The sequence below is a fragment of the Takifugu rubripes genome, chromosome 5 (assembly GCF_901000725.2).
Source record: "Takifugu rubripes chromosome 5, fTakRub1.2, whole genome shotgun sequence".
Taxonomy (NCBI): Eukaryota; Metazoa; Chordata; class Actinopteri; order Tetraodontiformes; family Tetraodontidae; genus Takifugu; species Takifugu rubripes.
In genome coordinates, this window is record NC_042289.1 from 10,677,568 (window position 1) to 10,694,172 (window position 16,605).

The 16,605-nt window shown below is 52.7% G+C and overlaps 1 protein-coding gene across 1 annotated transcript in view; it reads left to right on the forward strand.

Annotated features, from left to right (window-relative positions):
- Window positions 1–8,650: 8,650 nt before the first annotated feature.
- Window positions 8,651–16,605, forward strand: part of hs3st4 (heparan sulfate (glucosamine) 3-O-sulfotransferase 4) — a 38,869-nt gene continuing 30,914 nt past the window's right edge. The window contains exon 1 of the mRNA XM_003964775.2: window positions 8,651–10,069. Within this exon, the coding sequence (XP_003964824.2) occupies window positions 9,477–10,069 (593 nt within the window). The 5' untranslated portion in view covers window positions 8,651–9,476. The remainder of the gene's footprint in view (window positions 10,070–16,605) is intronic.

Here is a 16,605-nt window from a genome sequence, read left to right on the forward strand (position 1 = left end):
GAGGGGGCCGCCCCCCCCATCCCGACCACCCCCCCCGCAGCGGAGGTACTTTCTAATCACGTTTAGATTTATGATGACAACAGAGGGAAAATTCTCCCTCATCACTCATCCGGGATGAAATGGAAGCGTTAAATAAAGAGGAGGCTGTTGGGGGGGGACTGGGGGGGTGCATGAAAGGGGGACGAACTGGATCTACTGGATCCTCATTAACATAACTGGCTCTGCTGCTGCGTCACTGTTGCATCATCGCGGCCCTAATTAGAGACACTTCCGGGTCGGAACCGAAGGCTGGAGCGATGCGTTCACAGGAGGCTTCAGGGAGTCGGACAGCACGCCGCTGAGTCGGTCCGATGGTTGGCGGGTCTGGAAGGTCAAAGCCGGGCCTAATCCGAGCGGTGGATTACCCGGAAGCCTCGGCAGGAAGTGATCCGGTCGCTCCTCCGGGTCAAAGGTCACACTGGATTTGAGCTCCCGCAGCACAAGGTGGGGCGGCGGCGTCGCCTCGCATTCCTTTGTCGATCCGAACGCTCGTCAGAACCGGTTCAAACCGGTTGTTTGTGCCGCTGAGCAAAATCACATAAATCACAGTTTTGTGTCAATCACACAGGTGAACCACAGGTGAGACCCGCCCCCCTGCGCATTTTACCAAGACGCGTTTAGGTACACTTGGAATTTTCTTTGCGTAACCGAGCCGCCAATCATGTGACTCACACCGGAGCTTCCCCTCCCCCCTCACAGGAAGTGCTGCCGTGGTTGCAGTGGCTGCTGGGTAACGGCCCCATCAGAGGAGGATGTGATGCGTTAAGACGTCTGATGTAGGCGCACGTCAGCTCCCGTCCACCTACTAATGTTAAATAAAGTTCTCCACCTCGTCTCGCTCATGCCATTAAACTAACGACACATCTTCTACTGTGGTGCTGTTACAGCCGCTAAGCTAGCTGCATTCCTGCTAACAGACACTCGCGCGCGACCCAGATTCCGGCACCAGGCTGGTGACAGCGGCTCACGTCGGCTCTCGACCCGACGCGTGGGCGGATTTTCGGTGACTCGACAAGAGGAAAATTTTCCAGGATGAGAGAAATTAAGGTTTGACGCTTTATTTGGCCCGCGAGAACCCCAAATCACTCGATAGTTGAGCCACGTCAGCTAACGTATTCAGACATACGTTGTCTTCTTGTTACGACGTTAGCGCCGCGTTGATGGATTATCCGGGCTATTAAATACGGATATCCCAGCATTGATTAGGACATAAAGTAGCTTCATGACACCTGCTAAAAAGCGCTAATCCGCATTAGCCTCCTCATTATTTCCCCTGTGGTTTGATGCTAACACAGTCGATGTTGTCAGACTGCTGTGTGGTGATGTGACGTCATTGGATACTAGCGGCTATGTTAGCATGGTGACACAAATCTGAGCCTATAGGATCCTGGTCAACGCTTCAGCTAACGAAATTCCTCCGCCAGACAACAAACAGACTTATAATCACAGCTATCGGCCCCCGATGGAGACGTTAGCTGAATGTCGCGGCGTAGCATCCGCCACAACTTGTTTGATTCATAATGTCATTTAATTTTGGGCAGAAGTGGTTCGGAGCTGCGGGACACTATTTCTGAGATGATGGGGATCAAAAAGATCACATGAATTTTTAATGACTGGAGTGTTGTTCCTCCTGCCCCGAGGACGGCGGCGAGCGCTAACACTCTCCACATCTCATTTATTTGGAGGAAAGTTATTAAATCATGCACTCCGAATCAGAAGGAGAAGGAGGAAGTAATGAATGTCACGTCCTCCATATTGCAGGATGTGACTTCTAATCAGAACCCGAGGCCTTAATAAACAAATATTATTTAGATTTCACGTCTCTGGACCGCACCAGAGCGCTGTTAGCACAGGCTGACCGGCCCAGCTAGCTGCCTAGCTAGCATTAGTTAATGAAAGGTAACCCTGGCTAAGCGATGATTCTTAATAAAACATTAAAGTAAACATTATTTATTACAACTTTTCACCAATAGAGCCGAACAGACCAGTAAAATCTAGCGTTAGCCGTGTCCAACCGATTAATTTAACAGCCTTGAGAGAAATATTACTGCCTAGCAAACATCCAATCATGGCGGCGTGATGTAAGCTGGTTGCAATCAAATTGTGCTTGGCCGCGTCGGCGCCACGGGCGGCCGGGCCTGAGTTTGGCCCCGGCGCTCCATGGCGGCGAGCGCTGATGAAGGGGCGCGGTCAGCGGCGTTTAGCATGAGCGTCGCCGTGTCTGACAGCCGTCCTGCGCTGTGATTTATACACCTCCAGTCACGGAGGACCCCTGCGGGGAGCTAACGACCCGCCCGCCTGCTCGCTACAGCGTCTTCAGTCATTAGCGTTGTGTTCACGCCGTCTCGACAGCGAAGGAAAAACGCACATTTCTGGTACCGACGTTGTCGTGTAAACACGGCCCAGAGTCCATGTCTGAGAGGGAACCCAGAACCTGCTAACCAGCATCATCAAAAGATCAAAAAGATCAAAGAGAATGATTCACATTCCCCAACAAAAACGACCTTTTCTGGAGCGCTCGAACGGGGTCGTGTGTGATTCGATGCGCAATTAGCGATTTAATCACCTTCCCTCTGGTTAAAAATCCATCTAAAAGACAAAGTCGACGTTTCCTCCTTCAAATTGGTCTTTAATTGAAGCGACAATGTGTCGTCTGTGCTACGCTAATGCCGGGCCCCTCGTAAAACAGCTGCTCATGCTAGCCGCCCGATCTGTGATCTGCTGCCGACGCTAACGTGCACGTCCTCGTCCACGAGCAGCAGAGACAGGAGGACTAACTGGACGGCGGAGGGACGCGTGAAGTCACGGCGCCGCGTCGCTCTTCATTCCGAACGTGGGATGAACGGTTAAAGGTCGCGCCGCGGCGTGCACGGCCGCGTTTGACCTTTCTGAGCTGGGGGCTAATGTTTCTCTGAATTATTTTTATCAGCCATTCAGACAAAGTTCAATTAAAAACACTTCAGTCACACACAGGAAGAGGAAGAGGAGGAAGAGGAGGAGGAGGAAGAGGAGGAGGGAAGAAGAGGAGGAGGAGGGAGGAAGAACAGGAAGAGGAAGAGGAGGAAGAGGAGGAGGAGGCAGGAAGAGCAGGAGGGAAGAAGAGGAGGAGGAAGAGGAGGAGGGAGGAAGAACAGGAGGAGGAAGAGAAAGAGGAGGAAGAGGAGGAAGAGAAAGAGGAGGAGGAGGAGGAAGAGAAAGAGGAGGAGGAGGAAGAGGAGGAAGAGGAGCAGGAAGAGAAGGAGGAGGAGGATGAGGAAGATGAGGAGGAGGAGGAAGAGGGGGATGAGGAAGAGGAGGAGGAAGAGGAGGGGGAGGAAAAGGAGGAGGATGTAAGCAAGTAGGATGTAAGCTCCGCCCACCCCGTTCATATCGTAGGTGGGCGGAGCTTAATTCAGTTCCCTCCCACAGACAAAGCGTGAACGTGAACCCAGGGTCTGTGCTAACGAGTTTAAGATGGAATGTGAGCGCTGTGTGACCGGATTAGCAACAGGTGCTAGCTAGCGCTGGATCAGCACAGAGAGACGACGTTTCCCCACTCGATCATGAGACAAAACACCCAAATTCCAGCGGGATGACAGCAGATAACCAAATATCGCAGGCTATCAGGATAGCGACGCTATTGCGCTAGCGCCTGTTTCTGGGCCAAGAGCGACGGTGCTGCGACTGAAAATAAACTCATGGCTGCGGTGAAAAACAGCGTTGCGATAACATTAATGTCCAACTGTTATCTGAAATGCTTTAAAAACTCATGGCTAACAAAAACATTTGACACACACACACACACACACACACACGCACACACACGCTAATCTCTGCAGCCGTTCCTGTTTTCCCACCATGTTCCTGCGCAGCGATAAGAGCTCGTAAATCCTGGAAGAAGCCAAACTCAAATCTTTATCTCTGGACACGGCGGCTAAGCTCCGCGCCTGGCTGACCGCTATCGTCCACGGCGCCATTTACCCTCCGCCCCGGTCTGAATGAGCGCCGCCGCACATCTGGACTCCTCGGTCCAGCGGTTTCAGGAGTTTTCCTTCCGCCTCTCGTCATTTCCTTCGGCATCAACCGAGATCCAGCGCGGCGCCGCTAATGTTTTTATTTTCTATCTGAAATAATCGAATAATCCGGAATAATTAGGTGTTAGCATGGCTGTGCACCGGGAAATGATCCTCCCACGCGTTGCTTGGGCGGTTAGCAAAGCTAAAAGTGGGATTAGCGGTGTGGGATTAGCGCTACGTCCTAGCGGAACGCGTCACTTTGAGTGTTTGCAGGAGTTTGCGAAGAAATTTGCTTCCACAGCATCTTCGGAACGACCACCTCGCCCAGACCGACCACAAATCATCGCTACGTGTTTTGGGGGGAAAAAGCACTTAAATATGCATGAGCAGCAGAACGCCGCGCGACGCTCTGCGCGCGCTATTAAGATGCTCTGTATTCGCCGCGCAGCGGCTGCGAACAGGCCGGAATTCTAAGTCGGTGTCCTCAGACGCGCGTGTGTGCTGCACGTAGACCTAACCCCCCTCCCCCCCCCCCCCGTGTTGTTTCAGAGCCTGAGATGCTAAGCTAGCCATCCACGCTCACTAGCACGCATCAATAGTTTCTGGCGCGCTTGGCTGCGTGTTTGTTTGCGTGTCGGAGACAGAGCGCCTGATTGATCGTCAAGCTGCTGCGTTGTGTCGTGCGCCGCCGCCGCCGCTCTGGCGGCGTGTTCACGCTAATGCGCGCCCCCAGGCGCTCCGCCTTTCATTGCCTCTTTGGAAAACTTCCGCCGGGATCCTCGGAAGGATCGTCGGGAGTTCGCGGGCCGGACGGAGGTTCTGCTGAGCGTAAGTGCACATCCGTCAAGATAAGGGCTCTAAACAACAAAGAGCTTTCGTTTGCTTTAAGCCGCGCACGCGCGCGCACTTCTGCTCCACTCGTTTAACACTTGGAAATAAACAACAAAAATGACCATTTGCTGAAAATGGCGCCCAATATGGCGCCGCGCAGGCCAACATCTGCACATTTCCCTTCGGCGTGATGAGTCACGTCAGGCTAGCAGAGTTGGCGCTAACGTCAGGCGCTAACGTCAGGCGCTAACATCAGGCGCTAACATCAGGCGCTGACACTGATGGCGCTGGTGCTGATGAGGCACGTGCGCGGCGGGATGGGGGGCAGCTGCAGTGTTTGAAATGTCTCCGAGTCCTTAAACTACGGATATGTGTCCTGCTAGCAGGTTAGCGGCTCCCGCTTCGCCTTCCGGCGCACTCTTGCTAACACTTTAGTGACTTAGCGCAGGTGGAGCTAATCTGTTTGCTTTGCCCTTCAGTTATGGTTGGCGGTCCCGGGGTCTGGACACGAGTGTCTCCCATAATCTCTTAATTAGGCAGTGATGAACTCTTCATTTAGCATGCAAAGCTACGCCCTCCGCAGTCATCTGGAGGCCAGCGCTAATGATCTCAGCAAGTGGCAGCAATCCACTGGAGCGCGCTGGCGAGGGCACATTAATCTTGCTGGTGATCCGGTTGATGAATGACCCCGGTCCAGAAGCTCTGGCAGATCCCACCTTAATTATGCTGCAGGAGCCGCACCTGGGAGGCACCGGGGGACGTCTCCCTAACCGGGGGGAGGACGCCTCGGGAGAGCTGCGCTCAGCTAGCGCAAAGCAGGAGCAGCTCGGCGGAAGGACATGAGAGAGTGACGCGGTCTGAGAGGGGAGCAAACGACTGTGATGATTTCTGAAGACAGGTCATTAGAGGGAAGTGATTTTTAGGCCACTTCCAGGAGAAGAAACTCGTTCCAGACATCATATTTTTCCCTGCGCCGGTGCGTCTCTCTCCGCTCCTGCAGCACATTTGGCTCCAGCATTTATCTGGGCTCTAGAAAACGAACCTCAGCAGGCTGGAAACGCTGAATTTACACAAGGAATGAAGCAATAAATGTGATTAAAATGCAGCAAAAGGAAAGAAGAATATAGGAGAATATGTGTGTGTTCCGTGTGTGTGTGCGCGCTCACATTTAGCACCTATTGAGCACCATAACATATACACTCACAAAGCGGGCCCATGATGCAAAGTGGGACCTTCTGTTGGGCCCCCCAGCTTGAAGGGGCCTGTTGGGTTGGCTGATGTCAGAAATGGGTTTAGTTCAGTGTTACGGAGTTGGTTGGGATGTTCAGGGTGTTGCTAAGGAGCTGTAACGTGTCACTCATGTGGAAGTCCCACAAAGATATGAAGGCGAGTATGTGAGCGTGTGCTCGATACGGCAAAAGCCGATTTCTGCGTCGCGAACGATATAAGTGCATCCGTGGACAATAACGTTGGGATGGGAAAGGTCAGGCGGGAGGGGGCCAAAGCCCAGAGGAGTTCCCTTAAGGAGCAGCGGCGTCGAGGTCGCATCCATCACTTTTTATCATCTAATTAGCCGGCGGCGTGGCGGGCCGGTCAGCAGCCCGGGCAAACAGGATTATTGATCGGATTAAGGACAGTATCTATCATTTCACCTCGCCATCGACATCCCGCCGGTTTGAGGGCGACGGAGGTGGAGAGGCAGCAGCGGAGTGTGACGGGAATCAGGGATGGCGTCGGAGACGGACGGTTGTTGGCGCTCAATGCTAACGGGTTTGTTGGTGGAGAGAAGAAAGTGGGAAGAAGAAGTGAAATGTGGCACCTGCGGAGGGATACGGGGGCGCGGTGGTCCCAGCGGGCGACATATTTAAGTGAAGTCACGTTTTCCACTCCAGACTCCCCAGGACAGAAACCCACCGGAGGAACGTTCTGGGATGGTCGGCGAGCAGCGACACGTTCGGAGGTGTTAAGATGTGACCTTTGAACCTCAAGAGTATCCGGCGAGGAGGTGCGAGGAGGAGGGAAAGATGGTTCTTGAAGGTTGGGAAGAACATTCTGGAGACAAATAACCAAACCTCATTTCATTTTTTTTCTTTGTGGAAAAGTTTTCTTTGTTCTGGAAACATCAAAGGAAAAATGAGCCCGTCGGGTTGCGTCATTATTCTGCTGATGGAAACGCTCTGTTCCTCCTCGTTGGACCTCCAAGGCCCTCCAGGATGGTTTCCAGACCTTTGGAGGTCTCCATGGAATGACGGCGCTCTGGAGAACACGTTCACCTCTGTCCACATTTGTACCTCGCGCAGGTGCACGACAGGAAGCTCAGCTCATCAGATCCAAGTTGGGAGCCTCAAAGAGAAACGTTGCTTTCTTTTAGGTTCTGGTTCGCGTTTGTAAATATAAACAAAGCCGTGATTCTGAATTAGCTCCCCGGGGCTCTAACGACACATCAGATGATTGATTTGACAGGAACGGGCGGTCATGGTCAGGACGCCGCGGCGGCGGCGCTGCAGAAGCATTTGCAGGCTGAGCCCGACTTTAATTCCAGGTACAATCCGACCAGAGATGATTCACACCTGAATACAGGCGCAGGCGTGAGCTGCATGCTAATGACAGCTGCAAATAAAGCCGCCACGCTTCACGTTCTGCCAGCGGCGCCCGCCGATCTCGGCGCCGCTCGGGTCAAAAAGAAGTGAGACCGGGTTTAACCGGCCGGCTTCACTTCCTGCGACATCCGGGTCGGGGCGACGATCTCGGCGAGATGTTAGCGGGGACCCAGAGAAGCCGCTCAGCATCTTCCCATCATTCCACTTCTCCCGCCTCGGGGTTCTCCTGCTATCGTGGTCGGCGCTCGCTCGCTCGCCCGGGAGGGTCTGATGCAGAGGTGACTCACGGCGGCAGGAAGTCGAGGGTTTACAAACAGGTCGCTTTGTGTCTGAGAGCTCTTCGCTTCCGCCGAGAGGCAATTTGGTGACACAATCACTTGGACAAAGCCATCCAGCGCTCCTACGCGCCCTCGACCGTCCGACGGCGAGAAAGCCTCCGCCGCTCTTCACCTCCCCCTCAGCCAATCGCCGCTCCGCTCGTCCTGAAGATGCAGCCGGGACAGGACGTCAAGCATCACACATATTGTCTCCCATTACCTTATGAGTCACCCAGCGGCCAAAACGCCGAAGAAAAGAGAAATTAGCCAACGCGTTGGTGCTGTCGCACTTTGATGCAGCAGCAGCTTCCTGCTAGCTGCTCCCCTCGCTTCTTCTGACGGGTCGGGAGCACGCGCCCACTAGAGGGCGCCAGAAATCGTCTATACCGAAAGTTGGAAAATATTAAAGTTTCCCTCTGGCAGAAACTTGTGTCCACCCGGTCAATGCTAATAAAACATTAGCGCAAAGACTTTCCTGACGTTTAACCCCTGGAAACACTTCCTGGTCGAGGTCGGCCGGGGTCACGGCGTCGTTTTAAAGAAGTTGGCGAGGAGTTCAAGGACAACATCAAAGGACTACCGGGGCAGCGCTCTGCTAACATTTCCTGGTATTTTAAAACTAAAAATGGAGGTTTTCTCCTCACATAACAGGTGAATCAGCGTCAGTGGTGCAATTTAAAATCCTCGCCCAGCAACGGCGAAGACGTTCAGGTCTGCTGAGTATCCCAATTACAGGCTGCTGACGTGCTCCATGTGTAGGCCTGGATAAAAGCAAAGGCAAATGAAAGCATCGCGGCTCAGAACACCACGAGTTTTATCGGTAGCGGTTTTCAGAAGCATGTGGGTGATTTTGGTTTCATCTGCAATGCTCCGGTCGGAGCCAGCAGGGTGCAGACACGAGCTTTGTGTGGAACCATCTCCATCTGAATCGTGTCTCGCCGACGGAGTCCATTCCCGAACTTAATAACAGAGACGCATCATCTGAAATAAGACGTCAGGTTCCGGTTCCATCCGTGCCCAAGTGGGAGCAGAAGCAGCCTCGCGTCACGGTGTCTGGACGGGAAGGCTGACGTCCGGAGCTCCGCTTGCGCGCAGATAAAAAACGCGCTGCGTGTTGGCGCGGCGACTCGCTGGAACGCGGTTGAGGCGGCCAGTGCGCACCGGAGGACCCGCGCAGGGAGTGAGGGACGGCGGGCAGCCGGAGGAGGAGCCGGGACCGCGCGAGGAGGAGCAGGATGCAGACTTTCTCTGGAAAGTACGCGAGCAGGAGCGGCGGGAGAGGCGGTGCGCGCATCCGTGGATGGATGTGACTGGTGTGTGAAGCGGCGGAGCGGAGTTCGGACAGGAGCGCACTTTCATCCCTGCGCATCGCTGCTTTCTCCTCCTTTATCTGACACCTTCACAGACGCCTGGATGGTCTCTATCTCAGCAAGTTGACCCCAGAAAACTGGCACCGGCGGCGGAATAACGCGTCGACCGATCGGGGAGGCGGGAGAGGAGGTATTTCCCCGGAATTAGAGCCGTCTCATAAAGATGCGAGTGGCTCGGCTCGGCTCGGATCGGAGCGGCTTCAGGCTTCCCTCAGCGGCAGCAGCGCGGACACGGACCGATTCTCGCCGGTGATTTTTGTCCATGCAACACTCGGGGTGGAAACATGTCTGGCCACTTCTGTGAGAGGATCGCTGCTGTCAGAGATGGCATTTTGGTCCAGCACCTCGGCTTTCACCTCTAAAGTGCCCCGGAAGATCTTATTCATGTTCACCCTGTCCCTCTCGGTCACCTACCTGTTCTACAGCCTCATGAGCTGCTACAACTCGCTGCGGTTCCCGCTGCAGGAGAACTACGTGTTCCAGGGCCGGCTGGTGACGGAGGAGGCAACTTTGGTGACACTGAGGGAGAAACTTTACTCCTCTTCTCAGGGCATCGCGCACTTCACCGAGGCCGAGAGGACCACGCCGGTGTTCCCCCTGAAGGCGCATGCCGAGGCCGAGGAGAGGACGGCGGACTGGATCAGGACGCAGGCGCCTCCGACCAAAGCCGCCGCGGAGCCGAGCGGCGCGCCGGAGAGGGAGCGGCCGGAGCTCAGCACCACGGACAGCGAGCTGAGGGCCAACTGCACCCTGGATTACGGCGTGAAGAAGCTCCCGCAAGCCATCATCATCGGCGTGAAGAAAGGGGGGACCAGGGCCCTGCTGGAGGCCCTCAGGGTCCACCCCGACGTCAGAGCGGTGGGAAACGAGCCGCATTTCTTTGACAGGAACTACGAGAAGGGCCTGGACTGGTACCGGTGAGTTCTTAAGCAGCAGAACACACAGGGAAGTCTGTGATGCAAGTTCATTTATGTGTTTATTTAAGCAGAAAGAGATGAAAAAGAATCTCTTTTTTTGATGGGATGTCTCTGAATTGTCGTCTGTGTTGCTGGAACACTCGATGGTGAGAGAGAAGGTTCCTCTAGCAAACGTTCTGTACTGAACACCCATTTTGCAGCCGGAACTTCTGCATCTGTTTGAGTTTTTTTTTTTGTCGGATTAACAGATGAAATATGTGCGGATGGTGATGCTGCGCACGTGCAGCCCTGCAGAGGCGGCTCTGTCAGGCGGAAGTTCACCTGTTCACCTCTCCAGGCGGACCCTGAACGCATCAGCTGTGTTTGTGCGCAGGTCGGTGGACCAGCTGGGTCTCTGTTCCGTTTCCATGTTTATCCAGACGTCAGTCACAGTCAGGTCTGGCTCTCGGGGCGTTAATGTTGTTTGACGAGAGGAGACCCGGATTTTCTGACAGAACCGATGAGCCGAGGAGGACGACACTGACTCACGGGTCCTTCTGCTTCTCCGTGGAAGTCTGGCCTGCCTTAATGGTGGAGCATCTGCTTCCATCACTGCGGAGACGCGGGATCTCTGGGCGGCTTGTTTGGTGTGTTAACTCAAGCTGTCTGCTCGTGTTGCCACTGGAAGGCTCATTAACCAGCGGGGCAAATGATTTTTAAAAAAAAAGCCCGGCTGAAGTGTGTCTCTCCCGATGGAGTCAGACACATCTGGATCGCCAGAGGGCAGAGGTCAAATGCTTAACAACGTCTAATGGCGCTTCCCTCTCATCCCGGCGCCTTTTGTTTGTCTCTAAATGAATCATTTTTCCGCCTCTCACAGTCCAAATCGCCCCGACTAATGTGCGTTTAATAGACGTGAAATTGCGCTCGTGCACAGATGTTGGAGGAGCCGGCGTCCTCGGAGCACCACCTGCTCCACGGTTTGATGGGGACCGACAGAAGGACCAGGCCCGAGGCGTCCTGTCGGCGTCCCGATCAGGCCGAGCAGAAGGATCCTGAACATCCTCTTCGTGTTGCCTGTTTCTGGGCCGTTGTTGCCTCCACTTCCTGTGAGGCTCCGGACAAAAGTCGTCAGGATGAAGGGATGAAGGACACTTCATTGCAGTTTTTTTGTTTTTCCTGGATTCGTGCAGCCAGATTGACCCACATCGGGTTTATACTGGGTCCAATCCACCGGAACACGCAGATCCTGGGTGGAAAATACGACCTCTCACTCTCTACACGGACAAATGGGTTTTCTGTAGAGGCGACAGGTGACAATTTGTGCTGCCTTGCTGCAATATTATTACTGTACATAGAGGTCTTACTTCAGCCGGTTGGCACCTCTAATGTAGCCGCCGCCGCCGCCACTTATCTGTCGACTTGAGCGGGAATCAGGGAATTGGAAGACGAGAAGAAACATTTGAGTGCTGATCGGTAACATCTGTCTGTGCAGTTTATCGGAAAGATAAAGTGCATTATAAAATGCACCGGAGGAGTGATTAATTATTGATCACTTATCAGGATCTGATTCCGACGAGTCTTTCACACCTGTTATGGACAAGCTAATTGGAGCTAAGGAGCTTAGCGTGTTTCGTTGGGAAATCAAACCGTTGGCAACGCGTCATAATTTCATCACTTTTGAGCTTTTTAGCAGCAGTTGTATTGCTTGTGTTTCCTAAATTGTCGGCTAACCAGGGGTGGATAGAACAGGTACGAGTGCACATTAAAAGGAGTTGAATTCCTTCCTGTAGCTAACCTGGTTACTGAACTGTGAAGGCAAGAAAAAGTAAACACGCAAGTAAAAACAATCACAAAACCGTCCTTGACATTCAAGCTAACATGACTAACAGTATCAGCCTCAGGATGTTAAAAATAACTCCAAAGTTTCCAAAGTGTGCCTGAGAGATTAATTCCAGTTGAGAAGCATCAAATAAAACAGCAGAAGGCAGAAGGTTTCTCATCTGCTGAGGCTCAATGGAATTCTGCTCTGCGTTCAAGTGTGAACCGGACAGTCAGCAGAGCAGAGTCAGGGTCCAATCGCTCCTCTCCCACCGAGTCAGAATGGCTTTTCTTCCCGCTGAAAGAGGCTGGTGTGGAGCCATTGTGTCCACAAATGTGCCCTCTAATCAGGAAATTACGCAATAGAGGCGCAATTAAGCAATTCTGACTGCCGAAGCGTGAACGCTTCCTATGTGATATTGTTCGTCTTTGATGAAATGCTACGCTCAAACACTTGAAAATGGGGGTTTTGCTGGCTAAAGGAACCACCGTTGGTACGTTATAATTGACCTTTTGGTGAGTCTGAATGAATCCAGAGGCGGGGCTTAATCACTAACTGAGCCCAACCATGTGGGGGCGATAGAGGTATTTAGAGCCCACAGCAGCCTCTTCTGGAGACTCCAGATGTTTCAGACAAACAGTTGGACGTGTCACAATTTCCAAATGTGCAGCAATGCTGTAAACAGTGGCCATGTTGCCATGGTTACCAACTCAAGATGGTGAGAAGTGGAGAGTATAATCCATCTGAATGGGCTCGGAGCCACATTTGACTGTATCAGTATTGTGTCAGAGTGAGGACCACCCAGCTGAACACATATTCAATAATCTGACAGGCGGCGATACACCCCCGTAATATCCACTCCACACACACGCGCACACACACGCACACACACGCAGGAATCGGTGCACAAACGGTTTATAAATCCACTTAAATGATGAAATACAATCCAGTGGAACGACTCCTCCAGCCGATTAATCTGTGTGTACGAACAAGGCTGTTTATAGTTTCACAATCATGCGCGGGCCAATAACGTGGCAGCAGCCGTGAATTACCCCCTCTCGTGTTTCCCCGCGGATGATTAATGAGATATAAAATCAATTTACGTGCTGGACGTAATCAAACAACTCCCAATGACAATATTGAAGGCGGGAAGATGAGACGACGCGGGCACGAGCCTCTCCCGGAATGTAAATGACGAACTTCCCGCCTAGCAGGACGTTAGCATCTTTTAAAATAGCGCGACGGGAGATTCGTCACGCTGAGAGAAGAGCGTCCAAAGAAGGCCTTCGTGTTTGTACCTTTTACCTGAAGTAAATCAGCGAGCGCCGCCCCGGAATCAAAGTTTTATTGAGCTTTTCAGAGCTCTGACACCTGAACGTTATTAAAATGACGCCTCATCCCCCGGCGCCGTTAAAGATGAGGCGAAGTGCGTATAAATCCAAACAGTCCGAGAGGAGCTTGAAAAGCCGTCAGCTGACTGGTGATTGGTCTCAGGGGACGCATTCCTGCTCCGACAGTCTGAAAATATATATTTTTTATTAATCATATACCCATGTGCTACGAGATACAGCCTTTTGGAAGAATTCCCTTCAAAGAGCCTTTCATTCCCAAACTGGGTACCACGCTTTGATACGCAGATTCTGCCAGGACGAGGTTAGACAGAGCGTTCCTATCAAACAAGTCCTTTCTTTGACGGACATTCTGAAGGATTTTAATAAGTTATTTATTGAAGCGGCATCAGAGAGCTTAGAGGGAGAGGCTGTGGCGTACCTGGAACCTGTGGTTGTTGGACGGGACCGGGAGGGGGGGCTGGGAGCCGTGATTGGAGACACGGATGCACTGCCAAGCCCGGCAGCTGAGGCTAAATCCAGCGTTTATCCCCGTTTAGCCCCTCTTAGTCGCGTCCCGCGCAGGTTAGCCCTCCACTCACCTCACCTGACTCTACTCAGCCGGGAGATGGCAAAAAGAGCAAAACGGTGGGCCGTGTCTCCCCAGCATCCCCTCCGGCCGGGCCCGCGTGCCGCCGCCGCGCCTCCCCGTCCCCCACGCCACAGGATCTGCCCGCGCCTGATAAGACGGCACCAACCCTCACAGGGAAGCACCTCGCAGTGCTGCAATGACGGCGCCGCGGTTGTGGAATTAAACTTTTTAATTAGCGCCCTACCCCCTGTGTCGTCAGAAGAGTGGGCAGCCTTTTTTTTTTTGGTCCCCCACTTGATTAAATCCCCCCAAAGCATCACAGTGCTCTGAGACCTCAATGGCCACAGGAGCAATCATGTTTATTCCTTGTTCCAGCGTCTCTTTAGATGCAATATTGCTCATTTCCCCCCCTCCCTTCCTGCCACCTCAGCTCCTGCAGGAGTACTTTACAAATCAATACACGGACCTGGACGCCGCCGGTGGGACCGGTGTGGCGTGGGAGTCACCTCCATCCTCCAGCAGTGAGGCCACAGAAGAGTTGTGGAGCTGATTGTGGAGTGTAATGTTGGAGCACCGATAAGTAGCTTTGCAATCATCCAACTCAAAACTGCACTTTCCCGTTACACTTGAATTAACCACAGCCAAAGCGCGCATGTCCTTTAATGGAGTGTGCGTGTGCACGTGCTCCAAGTCCTTCTGCTGTTGAAACATTTTGGAAGCACATCTATGGGTGCCGATGTTGAAGTGCTGTCAGTCGTCGGTTAGCTTGAGCGTCTCCCTGAGCGACCGCTCGCGTCAGCTCGCTGCTGGTTTCATCTTGTTGAAGCCGTTTTCTGTCTAAACGGAGGCAACTCAGATTTTTGGGCTCTTTGCCCAGTTCGGACCAGCACAGCTTCAGACTGCGGCAGCGGCGGCACTTGTGATGACCAACAACAACAACACACTGCAGCAGGGTTCCTGAACGGTGCTGGTCTGGTTTCTGGAGGCCCATCCCCTCCCCCCACACACACACACACACCAAATAAAAGCAAGAAAATGCTCCATTTATATTTGCATGAAACAGTCTGATGGTTGGAGCCAGTTTCATCGCGTCTTTGGTAATTTTCTGAATAAATTCCCATCCTTCTCTCCTCTCCTTTCAAGTGGAAGTCCATTTTACTTAAAGTAGGAATTTAATTTCCCTCCGTTGCCACCACATGGCCGCGGGTTACAGTTTAGCATGGCGGCTCAGTTCTGCTTTATTTTTCTGTCAATCACAGCAGACAGATTTCCAAGCTTCCGTCTCCCGAGACGACAGTCCGATAGAATGCCGGACCCGTGTTCTTTTGTTCCGCGACATGGACAGATTGTCTGAAATCAAAGGACGCAGCTTCATCTCTTCAATTATTTATTTAGGAGCCAAACTAAAGCACAAGCCACGGTCATTTGATGCCCAAAGGGATCCGTCTCCCCCGCAAGAACATTTGCTCGCCGTGGAAACGCACTGATGTGTTTCTGCTCCGGAGGAACAATGATTCTGCCGGGTTCACGGGCATCTTTAAATCTCTGCAAATAAGACTACCCTGGGACAAACGCGCCTGTCCATCATACTTGTCAAGATTCCAATTTCCCTTCCACGTCTCCCGGAGCACTTGTGCCGGCTCCTGATTGGCTGTGAGGGACGTGGTCTCATGGCACACGGGGCTACATTTGTTCATCGGGAAGAAAAAACCCTGACAGGAATGGTCACGAGGCCAACAAACAGGGACTGCAGGGAGTTTGTTCCAGCGAGGCTCCGTAGCGGAAGGTTCTGGACTGGATCGTACAGGTAGCGGAATTATGACCGTTAGAGCCTGGGATTTGTAGTTTCCTTTGATGTTTGTGGACCTTTTCTTTGATCTTTAAGGTCTGATCTCCCGTCCCTGCGATAATCCCATGACTTCATTCAATTATGGACGTGCTGGGACTCCGGAGGTGCGAGCTAATTCCTGTGCCAACACCCCTAAGTCACGGTCGCAAACAAAGACAAACGCGCTCGCCGGCTTCCAGGATCCTGTTTGCTGCGATTGTCCCGACGCCTTTGAAGTGCCACCTCGCTTTATGTTGTTTACACATTCATGCTGCAGATCACCACAGGGGGCTCTGTTCCCAATAATTTTAGCTCAGCGCGACGCGGCGGGAGTTGAGGATTAGATGTGTAAACTGCACCCAACATATGTCTTACATATGGTCGGGACTGAGCCGACGGAGCGGCTCTTTTAGCCTCAGATGAGCTAAAGGCTTTGTTTTAGATTAATATCCCTGATATAGAGCTCCACCTTGTTGCTGAGGTAGGCCTCAAATTAAATCTGCTTTGTTCTGATTTATTTGCCTGAAAATGACATTTCACCATCAGAACGGGCGGGATTGTGGGTTTAATCCTGAGGAAACCCCGGGTCCAAACGGCAGAAACGACTCCCAATTATGGTGTCGGGGAACTGTGGTGTCGCAAAAATGCATCACGTACGAGGGGGCAAAGCTCCAGCGAGGCAGCAGCGGCAGCGACTCCTCTTCCCTCCCGAGGAACGGGAGGCTGTGCTCGACAAACGCAGCTCGCTGAGACGCTGAGCGCTTCAGACAGCGGAGCTACAACTACCCTGCAGCATCACTGCCCAACAACCCAAAATGTTCCAGACAGTTCCTGACAGCGGGTGTCTATTGACTATAATTGTGGCTACATTTGGCACCAACTGGCTGGTTTTCAAAATAAAGCGGCGATACGCCTCACAGCCCGGTAACGCGACAGCTTGTTGACATTTTGCTTTGCACCTGCGGGAATTACCGCGAGCCACAGATA